The sequence below is a fragment of the Alternaria arbusti genome, assembly GCF_024043155.1.
Source record: "Alternaria arbusti strain BMP 1465 chromosome Unknown scaffold_18, whole genome shotgun sequence".
Taxonomy (NCBI): Eukaryota; Fungi; Ascomycota; class Dothideomycetes; order Pleosporales; family Pleosporaceae; genus Alternaria; species Alternaria arbusti.
In genome coordinates this window covers 94,093-108,496 of record NW_026249958.1, presented here as the reverse complement: position 1 = coordinate 108,496, position 14,404 = coordinate 94,093, and the positions used below count along the sequence as shown (strand labels likewise).

General features: G+C 52.5%; 7 protein-coding genes and 1 non-coding gene across 8 annotated transcripts; 3 read left to right on the top strand and 5 right to left on the bottom strand.

Moving 5' to 3' along the window:
* Positions 1–1,130: 1,130 nt before the first annotated feature.
* Positions 1,131–2,303, bottom strand: J4E86_009653 (Mannitol-1-phosphate 5-dehydrogenase; the record flags this gene model as incomplete). Its single annotated transcript, XM_051450155.1, has 1 exon — positions 1,131–2,303. The coding sequence occupies one exon, from the start codon at positions 2,301–2,303 to the stop codon at positions 1,131–1,133; it is 1,173 nt and encodes a 390-aa protein (XP_051298543.1).
* An 898-nt stretch (positions 2,304–3,201) lies between these two features.
* Positions 3,202–4,944, bottom strand: PNS1 (putative choline transporter, neither null mutation nor overexpression affects choline transport; the record flags this gene model as incomplete). Its single annotated transcript, XM_051450154.1, has 4 exons — positions 3,202–3,353; positions 3,400–3,602; positions 3,655–4,573; positions 4,635–4,944. The coding sequence occupies 4 exons, from the start codon at positions 4,942–4,944 to the stop codon at positions 3,202–3,204; spliced, it is 1,584 nt and encodes a 527-aa protein (XP_051298542.1).
* Positions 4,945–5,769: 825 nt separating this feature from the next.
* J4E86_009651 (uncharacterized protein) lies at positions 5,770–6,719 on the bottom strand (the record flags this gene model as incomplete). The annotated part of the gene is made up of 2 exons (XM_051450153.1): positions 5,770–5,974; positions 6,172–6,719. 2 exons carry the CDS (start codon positions 6,717–6,719, stop codon positions 5,770–5,772), a joined length of 753 nt encoding a protein of 250 aa, XP_051298541.1.
* Positions 6,720–7,313: 594 nt separating this feature from the next.
* Positions 7,314–7,862, top strand: J4E86_009650 (uncharacterized protein; the record flags this gene model as incomplete). Its single annotated transcript, XM_051450152.1, has 2 exons — positions 7,314–7,616; positions 7,680–7,862. The coding sequence occupies 2 exons, from the start codon at positions 7,314–7,316 to the stop codon at positions 7,860–7,862; spliced, it is 486 nt and encodes a 161-aa protein (XP_051298540.1).
* Positions 7,863–8,474: 612 nt separating this feature from the next.
* J4E86_009649 (uncharacterized protein) lies at positions 8,475–10,091 on the bottom strand (the record flags this gene model as incomplete). The annotated part of the gene is made up of 1 exon (XM_051450151.1): positions 8,475–10,091. One exon carries the CDS (start codon positions 10,089–10,091, stop codon positions 8,475–8,477), a length of 1,617 nt encoding a protein of 538 aa, XP_051298539.1.
* Positions 10,092–10,400: 309 nt separating this feature from the next.
* J4E86_009648 (uncharacterized protein) lies at positions 10,401–11,465 on the top strand (the record flags this gene model as incomplete). Its single annotated transcript, XM_051450150.1, has 3 exons — positions 10,401–10,436; positions 10,488–11,310; positions 11,362–11,465. 3 exons carry the CDS (start codon positions 10,401–10,403, stop codon positions 11,463–11,465), a joined length of 963 nt encoding a protein of 320 aa, XP_051298538.1.
* Positions 11,466–11,659: 194 nt separating this feature from the next.
* On the bottom strand, positions 11,660–11,744 carry J4E86_009647. Its single transcript has one exon. It is a non-coding gene; the product is annotated as a tRNA-Trp (tRNA).
* Positions 11,745–13,339: 1,595 nt separating this feature from the next.
* J4E86_009646 (uncharacterized protein) lies at positions 13,340–14,276 on the top strand (the record flags this gene model as incomplete). Its single annotated transcript, XM_051450149.1, has 2 exons — positions 13,340–13,945; positions 14,004–14,276. The coding sequence occupies 2 exons, from the start codon at positions 13,340–13,342 to the stop codon at positions 14,274–14,276; spliced, it is 879 nt and encodes a 292-aa protein (XP_051298537.1).
* Between the last annotated feature and the right edge of the window lie 128 nt (positions 14,277–14,404).

Here is a 14,404-nt window from a genome sequence, read left to right as displayed (position 1 = left end):
TGCTGGAATACGCACGAGGCCGGTCAGTCTGATACTCGTATTAGCATTGTAGTCCCCAAACCATTTTTTGGGGTTGCTGTCCAACGTGGAAAACGTATACGTACGCGGTAGACGGGCAGCTGTACACAGAAGTTGAACGAAAAAGAGAGGCTTCTGAACTGAGAACCAGGAAGAACAGAGGGAAAAGAATGTAAAGAGTTGCTCTGGCGATGAGGTCCTCTAAGTAGTCGCGCAGTAAAGGCGATACATTCGAAACACGCATCGCGAAAGTGCCCACAATTGTAAGCGACAAGAACAATCACTTCGCCCGGAAGGCCTTGCAATTTCTCAAGATTCGTAAGAAATCTTTGCCTTGCGAGGTGAATGTCGCAAAAGCCGCCCCCGGGCATCCCTGTCAGTCATACCCGCGCCCGTTCCTGGACGTTTCCGAAGGGGGCGAAATTACGCAACGACACTACATATATTTCTTGGTTGTTCGCGTGTAACCCGAGACCCGAAAATCCTAGATAAAGCGATTCTTTCCATGTGCGATACTGTTGCTGAGCGCATATTGAGTTGCTGCAAGATATGGTAACTGGCCCAACATAGTCAGTTGATGGTGCGAATCTCTCGAGACCCGAGGCGAAAGCTGACCCCATGACGAAGGAGAAGCTAAAGATACTCCTATTTCTCAGTGAAAGGAGGGAGGCCGATTGTCGCAGGGTGGAACAGACAGAGCTTCCCAAGGCTGATTTTCAATAAAGTCAGCATAATGTCGCCCATGTAGCCCCGACGCATGTAGAATACGACGTTGGGGCACAAAAGTATGGAGATCTTACAGCTCCTTTGATTGCAATAAGAAAACCTCGACAAGGCTGATGTGGGGGTTGGAAGAGCAAAGACGCATGGAACTGAAGGCTGCCCAGAGAAGAGAAGAGAAGTAACTGAAAGGGTATATTCATGATTCATGTCTCGTTGTCATTATATAGGACATTGATTCCGGTCGATGTCACAAAAGTTTCGCCACATAAGCCGTCGCTCAGGGCGCTTTCCATCCTCCTTGCTGTAAACAAACCACGGTAGGTTCTAAGTGTCTGACTACTCCACTTCCGTCAAAGCGCAGCGACTACTCAGAGTCTACCAACGGCGATTCAGCTACTCTCCTGAACCTTCTTGACGATGGCGACAAGGCGGTCGAAGAGGGGCTGTCCCTTCTCGATGCCATTGACCTTGGTGACGACATCCTCAGCGGAGTTCTCCTTGAGTATCTTGGCAAGCTCAGCGGACTCTTCGTCGCCCTCGACGTTCTGGAAGCGGTAGGCCTGCTCGACGGCGCCGAGGAGAGCATCGACCTTCTCACCCTTCTCAGCCAGCTGAGCGGCGGGGCCGATGAATCGCTCCTTGCGAGAGAGCTTTCGGAGAGGAGCGCGGCCGACACGCTCGACGTTGTCCTTGAGGACAGGGTTGGAGATACGCTTGATGATCTCCTCGACGTACTCGTCTTGTTCTGATGTCTTGACGCCGTGCTTGGTGACGATCAGGTGGGCAGTCTCCTTGACAGCGTCACGAACAGTGTCGTGAAGCTTCTTATCCTGAAGAACCTCGTGGATGTATTGGACCTTGTTCTGGTGTCCGTAGTAGGCGGCAGTGGCGTGGGAGGTGTTGACAGTGAAGAGCTTACGCTCAATGTAGGGCTCGAGGTCGTCGACGTAGTGGATGCCCTTAACATCCGGCTTCTTGCCGCCGTTCTCGAAAGGCTTCTGCTCGACACACCACTCGTGGAACTTCTCAATGACGACGTCGAGGCCAGCGTTGGGGGGCTGCTGGGGGACAATACGGTCAATGGCCGAGTTGGCGAAGCGAGCCTTGCTGTCGATGTTCTTCTTGGTCTCCTCGCTCAGCTTGCCCTCAATGAAACCCCTCCATGTAGTTGTAGCGTTGATGGCGTTCTCGCAGGCGATGACGGCGATGGGGTAGTCGAGCTTGCGGGCCTCGATGGCCTTGGCGACGGGCTCAGCGACGAACTTGAGGATGTTGGGGCCGACAGCGCAGGTGACGACGTCGGCGGTGGCAATTTCCTCGACAACCTTGTCCATCTCGTGCTTGGAGTTGATAGCGCGGTAGTGGTCAATGGTGAACTTGCGCTCGCCGTCATCACCAATCTCGGTGACGGTGTAGGTGGAGGTCTTTTGGAGGGACTCGATGATGCTGTCCATGACATCGACGAACACGACCTCGTAGCCAGAGTTGTGGAGGAACTCGGCGACGAAGCCACGGCCGATGTTACCACCACCGAAGTGGACTGCCTTCTTCTCGTAGGGCATGATGTGTGTAGTGGGGGTGGTGTGTATTGAACTACGGGAGTGTTATTCGTTGAAGTCGGGTTGGAAGTGAGGTGTAGGGAGTTGAGGGGTGGTAGGGAAGAGAAGTGTTTATTGTGTTGGTGGTGGAGCAGGAAGGCGCGTTGGTGGGGTATAAGTAGTAGGGAACCGGCGGGATTTGCAGGTTACGTATGCAATTGGGAGGGACTTACCTGGCCAGAAGGTTCTCTAGCGGGCGGTGTGCAGGTGAGTGTGGAGGTGCAGTAGGCTGTGGTGAGAGAGGGGGAACAGGTGGTGTTTATGTTGGGGGCGCCCAGCGCGATGAGTGAGGTGGCTTAGGATAGACCCCGCAGGGCGGTGACGTTTATTATTGACACCCGATTGGCCGCTAGGAGCGAATGTAGGTAGGCACGAACTGCGAGACAGTGCAAAAGCAATACCGCAGACGCGGGTGTTTGACGTGTCGCTTGCAATATGGCAGGCAGCCCACCAACATGAAGTTGAACAGAATATATTAATATCTCACTCGTGGGTAATGCCCAACGTCTTACTTGTGATGCCTCACGAGGCGGAGCTTTCCCGGCCGTGGAAGCCGCTCCATAGCTTGCAACGCCCAACATTATGCTTCGCCTGGATCGCGCATTCCACGATGTGGATGGGGCTGTAGACGTCATAAGTCGTAGCGCCGACAGTGGCCTTGTGGAGACGCCGGTTCGGTCTCCCGTTTTTAGTTTGCGCCAAGCCCATCCATCTCCGTTGCTGTCAGGGCGCCCCGCCATGGGCAGAAAATTGTGTCGCAAAGGCATCGCGATCGATTCGAAGTGGGTATCTCGTGATTATAAAGATTTTATGGAATTTCCAAATAGTCCGACGAAGTGTTTAGGAGGCCCGCAGCCCCAATTTATGCATGAATCGCCTGTTGCACGTGCGGGTAGACGGCTATCATGCGGTGGTAGAGGTCTGGGTGCTCGCGCATAAGAACCTCGGGGTCCCAGGCCATTGCGACGAAGATGGTATCGATACCACTGCTCAATGGCGTGGTGAAGATGTTGCCTGAGAGGGGTTAGTATGAGCTTTACCAATATTGCTGACAACTTACAAATCTGGAGGCCAATCAGGAAAGAGAAGGCTACTACAACCGGAGTGTAGGCGCCGTCTGAGTTGTATTCGGGCGAGGTGAAGATAAGGTAAAGGTAGGCCAAGAGCGCGCAGGCATATGCGATGAAGGTAGCTCCCATTGAAAGCACAGGTCCGATCAAGCACTCGTTGACAAGCGCATCGATACCGCGATCCTTGATCATCCTATAAGAGTCAGTCTTAATGTTACCGGGTGTGAAGCGACAGAAGAACTTACTTCCAGGTATCCTTCGCTGCGGCGACGTAGCTCTTTCCGTACAGCGCGATGTAGCTGAATGCGTATCTGTTCAAAAACTCGACAGCCCAGTTGAGGATGCCAATGAGGCAGCCCAGGACGCAAAACAGAACCGCCCCCACCATGTTGCCATCACCGGCAGCATTGCGCTGAGCGGCCGAGCAGAGCTGACGCAGAGTCTGGATGATAGCTACAAGCAAACTTCCAAGACTGATACTGCCGAAGCTGTAGGTCACGGACCGCTTGAAAGCACCGCGGGTCGCGCCCTTTGGCATGGAGTTCGGGTTGAAATACCAGGAGCCGTATACGCCGGAGATGGTGGTGTGAATTGTGTTCTTCAGCCATTCGGAGATCCAGTACATGGCGAAGGTAACGAAAACGAGCAAGCCAATTACTTTGCCGCTTCCGCAGTCGCCGACACCGTTTCTGCAGTTCGAATTGGCACCATTGGGTGTATACTGAACATAGATGGAGACCAGCGTGACGGAGTACCATGCGCCTAGTGCAGCAGCGAGCAGTCCTCCGACCAGCGATACAATGTAGGTGTGTCCGTACTTCTTTGACACGTCGATAGCAGTCTGCAGCATGAGGACGCTGAACGGGATCCTGGGAATCCAGCTGATGAAGCAGAAAACGTAGAAAACACTGAACAGCAGGAAAACGATGCCTCCAGACCAGTACCTCCTGGATAACATGTAGATTGCCGTAACAAAACCGAAGATGATGTTGAGTATGCCGGTGATCCAGATGAACTGCTTGGTAAACTTGCGCGCAGCCCACATGTATGCATAGCTGAAGACGGTAGCTAAACCGAGGACGAATGCGAAGAGGATGATGGTGTTCGAGTTGAGAGCGAAGTTGTTGGTGTCGCCGCCGTAGATGCCTCCGCTATTGGTACGCGCTGCGTCGCGCGTTAGTCTTCATTCCAAGCGCATTCCGTGCTGAGCGAATTGAGTACTTACAATATCCCCGAATTGAAATCACACTGACTGCGACATAGCCTAGGAAAACAGCGATGAAGAGTAGTCCCGCCCACCAATCGTTGTACTTGGGCTTGTCAAGTTTAAACGCCTGTTCGAAGCTCTGTTTGCTGTCTTGCTGGTAGCCGTTCTGCTGCTGCATCGGCGGCGGTCCCTGACGCGGCGGCGCATAGTTCTGGCCATACTGGGGAGGTTGCTGTCCGTATGGCTGACCCTGGTAGTATGCGCCCTGCGGTTGCTGGGGTGGTGCGGCGCCCGTGTAGTAATCGGCAGCTTCACCGTGTTGCGCCATTGTGTCGATTGATGAGAGCTCTGTCGGCACACGAAGAATGCGACGGTGAGGGGAAAGGAGAGGACGACGCTGTAAACAGAAGTTTGGGCAAGCTAGAGCGGATGATGCTTCGCGGCGTTACTAGGGACTCGCTTTTGCGACAGAGCGAACGAGACCAATCGTGTGGCTGAAGATCGGTAATGCGGCTAGTGCGAACCAGATGATGAGCGTCATGGCTGGGGGCACAGACACTTAAGCGCTCAGTGTAGTGGCTGGGCTCCATCCAAAGACGCCATGTGCGGCCTAGATCGCGTGGCTGGGAAGCTTGTCCAATCCTACCAGCATGCCTGCCGATGATCTTGATTTCAGCAATAGATTGCTGCATCGCCCGCGCACTGGTCTACCGACTTCCAAATGTCGCTGCGCTCAAGGAAAAAAACCCAGCAGCTCGCGTCATCCTACTTCCAATTGTCTTGACATCCGTCGTCGTCGTCGTCGTCGTCGCATAACCTCCGTAACGAGTGTACGCGTGGCTGCAAATTCTTGTGAGCCGATCGGCCGTCTTGGGTTTCGCGCACTGTCACAGCATCAGTCCACAGCCTGATCGAGAATGCCGAATTTCCGGCTTGTTATGCGCCTGGCATCAGCTGATGCAACAGGAGAATATGATCCATAGACGCGGGCAACGATACTGGGGAACGTGTCTGGTATGTACAAATATGGGTTGGGCGGAGACAACCATGTGGCACGGCTCGTTTGGACAGGGTTGACACACAGATTCCCGTACAGGTACAACTGTGCATCTTCGCAATTCCCTCTATTATCGACAAATTCCGTCCTTCAGCATCACGCATTCTTCTTTCTTGTGTTTTCCCTCTCTTTCCGATGCGCCCAGACGTAAAAGAACGGATACACTGTCTCTGGCAGCAGCGTGACGATCATGCCACCGATACTCCACCAGTTGCCGACATATGACCAGTTCTCCGGTACGTTGACATATCTCCATATGAACACCAGAAACGCCGTAATGCACCCAAGATATCTCGTAATCCTAGACTTGTCAGCGCTCGGTTCCTGGAGATGATTCAGGCAAGTAAAACGCTAAACAGGTCTGCAGACTACCCTGGGATAAAATCCAGCAGATCGGAATATCTGGCGACAACGTAGGCTCCAGTCTCTTCAATCCTTCCCTTGAATGAGGTGGAACTGCGATACGCCATGATGCAAATGGGAAACAGATCAACATACCAAATCTCCAGACTCTGCCCTTTGGTATCCTGTCGCTGAACCAAATACAAAATCTGTCCCCAACCAATCGGCAATTCCAGATACAACCCCGTGAAGAACGCCGTCTTTTGCTCCCTCTCATCCGGCCACACCGTCCCAACCCACCACAAAAAGGCCATCCAAGCCGGCACCTGCCACAACAGCTTCATGATCGTTCTCCTCCTCTCCTCAGGCTTGTACGCATACTTGAGCGCTACAGTGACGAATGTAATATCGAACAAGAACCACACAAAGAAGCAAGCTCTCTGGAATGTAGTGGTGGTGCAAATATACGCGTAGTATATCTCGTACGCCATGGTCGCGGAAAGAAACTGTACAGTACCAGCTAGGTAACGGTCCGAGTAGGTTCGGATGGTGTAGAAGATGTAGCAGAGCGTATAGAGTATACCGCAGGCTATGATCAGGAAGTCGGTTACGAAGAAGTAGGATTCGGGTGGATTCAAGGCGACATCGACTGATTGGGGTATCAGATGATACGACGACCACTCTCGGGCTATTTCGAACGGCATGCTGATGGGAGTGTGTGCTGTGCGATATCGCCGGTGGCAAGATTGGGTGTGTTGTGATGCTGGAGAAGTCGTCGAAACGAGCGATTGATTGTAGCAACTACCCGCAGAGAGAAAGAAAAAGCGACAGGAGAACAGACGCCTTGTGGAGATAGAACATACCATGCCACTAAATCCCGATTATACATTTGTCAACACATCCTGACGATGAAGTCAACGTTGACGTGCCAAGCTTCCGTCATGTTCCGAATAGGGCGAACTTTGCAGATGGTGGGTCTGGAGGCCTGATTTACACCTTCCGCGAGTGCCGACTCCGCCTTCGAAGCGCAGTAACGCTTTGCCATCAGCTTGACTCGTTCGCGACGTCCTAGTGTGCTGAGCACGATGCAGATGGAGATGGAGAGGGCCCCGGGGCAGCGCTGCAGGGCTTCGAGGCGATACATCGACTAGACTACTTTAGGCGCTAGCGCACGGAGTAGCCACTATGTATCGGGAAGAGTCATGCCTGCAGCCTCGGCCAGCATAGAAAGTCACGACTTCAGCGACTAAACTTCCCAGCTGCCTACGAAACAGCGAACCCCGTCAGCTTCATCCAATATGACAGAAGCTCAACGTCCCAAGATCGGCGTCGGCGTTGTCATCCATGACAATGCGGGCAACATCGTCATGGGCGAGCGCGCAGGCTCGCACGGCGCAGGAACCCTTCAATGTCCCGGAGGTCATCTCGAGTACGGCGAGTCGTTTGCTGAAACGGCTGCAAGAGAGGTTCTGGAGGAGACTGGGCTTGAGGTGGGCAACATCAAGTTTCTGACTGCTACCAACGATGTTTTCGGAGAGGGAAAGCACTACGTGACCATTTTTGTTACCTGCACTATCACCGGTGAAAATAAGACACCCATGGTAAGTCCCTCTTCATGCTGGAGTTGACGGGGAAAGGAGATGCAGTACTGATGGGTTTGACAGCCGATGGAACCGCATAAATGTGCCGCGTGGAGTTGGGTGCCTTGGAGCCAAATGTGGAAATGGGCTGGGGAACAAGCGAAAGCTGAACAAGAAGGAAATGAGGTGCAGAAGAACCTGTTCTTGCCGCTTGTCAATCTATGGAGAGAGTATCCTGAGATGAAGGATGCGCTTGTCGGGAGATGACGATGATCTTATCGATGGTGCATTTCATCTGCTCCTCTTTGTCGTGGAAATTCTCTCTACTCTCCTCTGCTACAGTCGCGATTGCTCATGCTTTGTGATGAGAGTGAATCTATGTTGAAGAGCACGACCTCGTTCAAAGAGGAAGATTGAACATACATCTACGGAGGCTGAGAGATACAAACCACCAAGGAGTCTACATTGCCTGAAGACTTTGTGAACTTCAGTTTTGAGATCAATGTAGACTGCAACTCATCTGTTTAATTCCTCCTCTGAATGGGACAGCACTGCGAGTTGCTTAGCTTTTGATAGACAAACCGTACACAAGAGGATAGTAGGAAAGGCTAGTTGAGAGTGGTAGTACATAATTAAGCTCTAGCGCATCGGGATGATATTCCAGTAAGATAAAATGCACCCCGCGAGAGAAGGTATGGCGCACGCTTATGTTTTGGAATAGTAGGTAAATCGACATATGGGTATAATATACGCGAAGCGACATCGAGCAGTAACATTGCGCCGGGACACAGTCATCCTGTCATGGCAGCCATCATTGCGCTGCGCCGTGTAAACATCAGATGGTACGAAACAAGAGAGCAGAGCTCAGAAGCTTCGCTCCTATCCTTTCCTGGATCTTGGGCTCCTAGGCACTAGACCCTCACCCTGCGACTTCATCTTCTCCATCGCCTGCTGAACTTGATGCTGCCGCTTTGAAACGTGCTCGTGTCGCTTCTCAACTTCTGCCTCAAACTCCTGCGCTAGCTTGCGTTTCTTTTGCCTTGCCTCCTTTGTGCGCCGAATGATGTCTTGGAATCGATCGAGGAACCAGTCGCCAGCATCCTCCCATTCGGTTGTGGGCAGTGATTGGAAGAACTCGGATTGCTGAACGGCATCTGGGTTCTGCTGTACTAACTCTAGACGCTCGACCAGAGGCTTCTGAAGATCCTCCTTTGAGAGCACAGACGGCCGGGCACGGGGATCAGTATCGAAGCTTTCGTTCCTAAGCTGCTCGTAACTCATCCCGAACAGCGTCGTGTGGTCGTAGTCTTCATGGGAGACAACCTCAGGCTCCTCGATCGGCGCTTGTTCGACCGATTGCTGCTGCGCGACGGGTTCATGTATAGCCGGTACTAGAGGCTGGCGCTTTTGAGGCGCATGAGGCTCACTGGGCATGGCATTGTTCCTGGGTGGGGGCTGCGTCCTGGGGCCAGAAGACTGTCGAACAAGGTGTTGCTGAGATTTGCTGGGCTGTACCTGGGTACTAGGATGAGGACCCGAATACATCGGCAGGTTGGCAGCGCTATTATGCTTGTCCGGATTATAGGCTTGGTGTTGACTGGTGGGAAGGGCGAGGGCGTGATGCTGAACATTTTGACCTCCAGCCTGCCGGGAAGGCGCGGCAGTGCGAGACTGCTCGCGGAGCTGCGCACTATGCTGAAACAAACCCGATGCCTGCTGCGTATCCTGGCTGGCAATTGGCATGTTTCGCCGTTGCTGTTGTTGCGGGACATGGGACGCCGGCATGCGTGCAGCTTGCTTGTTTATGTTCTGACGTTGAGGCGGAGGGGAACTGGGAACAAACTCGTTTTGGTAGTTGGAGAGTGCTTCCGGCCCGCCTTCCCACTCGGATGGCTCACCATTGGTAGTCGGGGGATACGAGTCGCCTCGGACTGTTGGGAGTCCACCGCGCCCTGCCTGATGCAAAAAGGCGACTTGCTCATCGTAAGTAAGATGTGCTACTCCGCTCGCATGAATGAATTCTTGGTTCATTTGCACCATTTCGTCGTCATAATCTTCAGATCCGTCTTCCATATCCTCTAGCTCGTCTCCATTGTCATCGTCTTCTCCCTCCATCTCCGAAGTGCCACCAAGATTGACGACATGATCTTGCTGTTGGTAGTGCTGCTCTTTCTGTTGACTATCTTCGACCTGTACGACAGATGGGTTCACAGTAGTGTCAAGACTCTCTGCATCAGTGTCGTAGAGATCACGCTTCTGACTTAGACCCGGACCTGATTGTCGATTTTGGAGGGGCGGCTGTAAGACGGCGGAGCTGTTCTGGGTAATGTTGAGTCCGCGCGCCGGAATACCAGAAGTCGCTTGAGGTTGCTGAACGGGATGTCCGTTTCTTATTGATACCCTCGCGTTGGCTGCATTGGCTTGGCGGTCGGGCTTGCTTTGAGGCTGACCAGCGGCAGGACTGCCGGTTCTCTGACGAGCGACAAAGCCTTGCATCGTGGGTAAAGAGAGAGCCACACTCACTCTATTACCTAGATATTTGTCGACGATCAGGTGAAGTTGAGGTTTGCGAGGTGAGTTGAGAAAGTGAGTGCTGAGGCTTGAATGGGAAAGCGCGTCTCTGATGATGCTCTAACTTCATCCGGACAAGCCTCGGCCCCGCCAAAGTGAGCCTAGCACCGCGATGACGATATCTTATCTCCGAGTCGTGGTGTTGCTCCCTTCGCCCATGTGTGTAGACTCGTGCCCCACGAGGTTTGACATTCTACGTTGCAACCTGATATACATACAACCGCATCTCACATCATGGGTGAATGCTATCTCTACAGGCTCCCCAATGAGGCACGCTTTCCTGTCACATCCGTATCGCGTCCAACTTGCTAACCATCGTAGTTACTTCTCCATCTCCTTACGCCCATACCAACGCCCGAACTCCTACAATTGACCACGATATCGCATCGCATATACACGCTCATCCTACGTATCCTCCATAATCGGCTCACTGCAGCTGCCGAGCTACATTCGCACTCGGTGCTTCTCGAATGTTTCCACCCCTCTGCGAAGCTCACCGAGCCCCCGTACTTCTGTACATACCGATGCACCGATGGCTTGAAGAGTTACGATGATTACAACTCTGCTACAAAGGAGGTTGGCAGACTAGCCGAATACAACAACATGTACTCGCGCTTCAAGCCCCATAGGCGCGGTTTGGAAGCGGATGGCAGGAGAGTGAAGCGCCGACCTGGAGACGTACCTGGCAGTCGCACCTTTCCGGGGGCAGTACAGGAGAGATACGAAGGCGAGACCGTGAGACAGACACTTGGATTGGAGGCGCATGAATTGTTCACGCAGCTGGTTGCGCAGACGAATCTTGTCAAAATCGGTTCTCACAATCTCTTCACCAACTTTGTTGACATTGAGGAAGGTGTACTCCGAGTGTGGAGAGATTGGCTGCGAGACATTGCGGCGAGGGGCTTGACGGCGAATACAGAGGTGCCAAATGAGGTTGTTGAGGAGGTAGGTAAGGGCAAAGAGATCGTAAGAGAGGTAGAGGAAGAGAAAGCGGACTTGGACGACCCGCGGATCCTCTGGGTCAGTCCGAGGAAGGACAGCGGTGTACGCTTCAATGTAAGGGAACGGAAGCTTCGGAGAGACGCTCCGATCCTCGTCAGCACAGATGAGGATATGCCAGTTACATACGAAATTGAGTACGACGGTAAGTCAATGCATCCTCCTTGGTGTTGCAACGCCTGCTGATGTCCGGTAGAGCTCCTCATAAGAACGTCGCATCTCCTCTTAATGCTCGAAAGGTCCATGTTGCAGGAGGATAATTCATCTGGTAAAGCGGTTGTCTTCGGATCTTTCGGATAATTCAAGCAGTTCAAAAAAATGCACGCCAATTTCAGAAGAGTCATGGCCTAGTTAGGTCCAGATCCTCGGTTCTTGGTGGAGTCACCCTCCTTGGCGCAATCGGTCAACCACAACGCCCTAGGGCATCAACGCATCCCCTCCCACCCAACGGCAAAAAACATACATTGTCCTGAGCACCCAGACGTCGTACAAGCTGACCTCGAGGCGATTCGAACGCCTAACCTTCAGGAGGTTCCAGGAGAACTGGAATCTGACGCGCTACCATTGCGCCACGTGGCCTGATTGGATGGGAAAAATTGATTCATACATGCATATTATACGCAGCGTCTTACTCCCTACACAGCAACTTTGATGAGATAGTCTGCTAATCGCAATGGCATCATACTAGTTCCAAGTCTAGTCATCCAGTCCGATCCGCTGTCAGAAAGGCCACGTCTTCAATTCCAACGATCTGTATACGCTAATCCTACAACGTTCCTAGCATTACGCAACGGCTTTCTACCCCACTATTCCTATTCCCTAGCCCAGATGCATCTAAAAGATCTAGACTTAGATGGTATCTTGAGTCAACCGCCTATACAACAGCTCTATTCTACAGCCGCCCCACCAGCAAAAGCCTTGTGCCGCCATGCCACACGCACAGGAGACATTTTGTAGCTGCTTCATCGTACCCAGAGTCGAATTAGTGACGTTTCAGTTCGATCACAATTGCTATCACAGTCGATTATAGTACTGAAAATTTGTCAGGAGAGCGATAGTCTTGTAGCCTAGAATATTCACTAACCAGCCACTCCATGCGGCGTAAGCCAGATGAATTAGGTATGCATTTCGATAACAAAATTGTGCAGGGCGCCTTCACAATAACGGATTGTAAATACATCAAGAAGAGGTTAAGAAGCAAAGATTGTAGTAGGAAACAGTTCGTAACACAGCGAAAACTAAGTAACAGGAACCGGGAGGTTCAGATGAAATTAAGAAGGAATTCCAGCGGTCTGATAACAGCGTCTCTTATTGTGTACCAAATTTTGTGCAACTTCAAGGCTAACACCTCTACAGAACTAGCAGTCACTCTTGCCTGGCATAGCGCAGCTGACGCTTTTATACTGTCTACTCTGCTACTACACCCATCAGCAAACATAACGCCCGCCAACGCTCATTTGCCTTACTTAGAGGTAGCATCTACAGCAACAGCAGAGCTATCTGTTGCGGCTACAGAAGCCTAGCAACTAATTCCGCATTTGCTGCTACTGACGATGTACCATGTGCGACTACCGCCCGCCTGCCTCCGATGCAGCTTCTTCAGCTGCCGCATCTGCCGCCATTACTGCTACCACCGAGCTATTAGACGCAACCACCGCCCGCCTGCCTCCAATGTAGCTTCCTCAACTGCCGCAATAGCTGCTACTAGGGAGGTACCAGATGCAGCAACTGCCCACCTGCCTTTATCCCAGCTTCCTCAGGTGCCGCAACGGCTGCTACTGGGTAGGTACCAGATGCAACTACCGCCCGCCCGCCTTCATCCCAGCTTCCTCAGGTGCCACATCTGCTACTACCAGCGAGCTTTCCCCTTTGCTACCAACACCTACTAGTTGGAACTGCGGCCGCTCGCTCATCTCCTGTCCAGCTTTCCTCTTTGCTACCGGCACCCACCAGTTGCAATTGCGGCCGCTCGCTCATCTCCTGTCTAGCTTTCGCCTTTGCTACCAGCACCTATTCGTTGCAACTACGGCCGCTCGCCTGCTATTGCCCCAGCTTTCGCCTTTGCTACCGGCACCTATCAAGCGTAACCGCGGCCGCTCGCTCCTGCTATCACCCCAGCTTTCGGCTTTGCTACCGGCACCTATCAGACGCTACTGCGGCCGCTCGCTCCTGCTATGCAGGCTTCAACTCGGCCACGGTTAGCTCGAACAGCGAAGAAGGCACTCTCTGCGGACATCCTGAGATATCTAGACCCCCTGGATCAGAACGAAGACCAGGATCAGAATGAAGACCAGGATAGGGAGCGTACACGGTACAAGCAACATGGTACTAAGAAGCGCAGGTTGGCCATAATCCAAGAGGAGGACAATTCAGGAGATGAGTTTGATTCGCAAGAGGAGCATAAGACGCAAGAGGAACATGAGAAGCAAGAGGAACATGAGACGCAAAAGGAGGATGAATTATGGGAGGACCGCCGGAAGAGACCTAGGAAGCGGCGTCTTTTCAGGGACCACCAGCCTCTTCAGGTCCAGACGGCTGCCCAGGAGACAGAGCAGGACGAACCCGACGTGAATGGCTTCCACCGATCAGACTTCGAAGACGAGACCGATCCGCAGACCATCGCCGATGAGCGACGTGCATGGTTATCTGTTTACGTCCCTTTCTCCGACGATGCCTTATTTGACTTCACCCTGACTAGCGACGATGTTGTGCGCATGGTCGAAACCGCCTACCCTGTACTCTCAGCATCTAACCAAAGGATAAAAATCTTTTGGGACTCGGTAAGTTCTGTCTGTACGAAACGCATGTGAAAGATATACTGACTTTGTACTTCTGCAGGTCAACCAGCACCTCGAGAGCTCACCGCCCTTCCGCATACCCGTTCGAGAGATGAATCCGCATACTTGGCCCTTGACAAATCCTGTTGTTGACAGCCTGTGGAAAGACGGAGCCGCTGCGGAGGTCGCGCTTGACATCCCAGACGTCTATGGAACCATTATTGTGGCGGAGCCTGCATATGGTCACTTCTTCCACTGGTATATCCTTGGCTCTCTGGTCTTTGAGATGGACGAAGCCTTTCCTCCCAGAGCCTCAGAAGTCATTAGGATGTAGATGATGATGTAGCCAGCAAAATTCCGCTTAGCGTCGTCCCTATGATAGTTCGTTAGGGCATCTGATGGCTTTACATTACTAGCTGCCCTAACTTTCATGATCGCCTTTCGTTGCTTCTCGTCAATGCC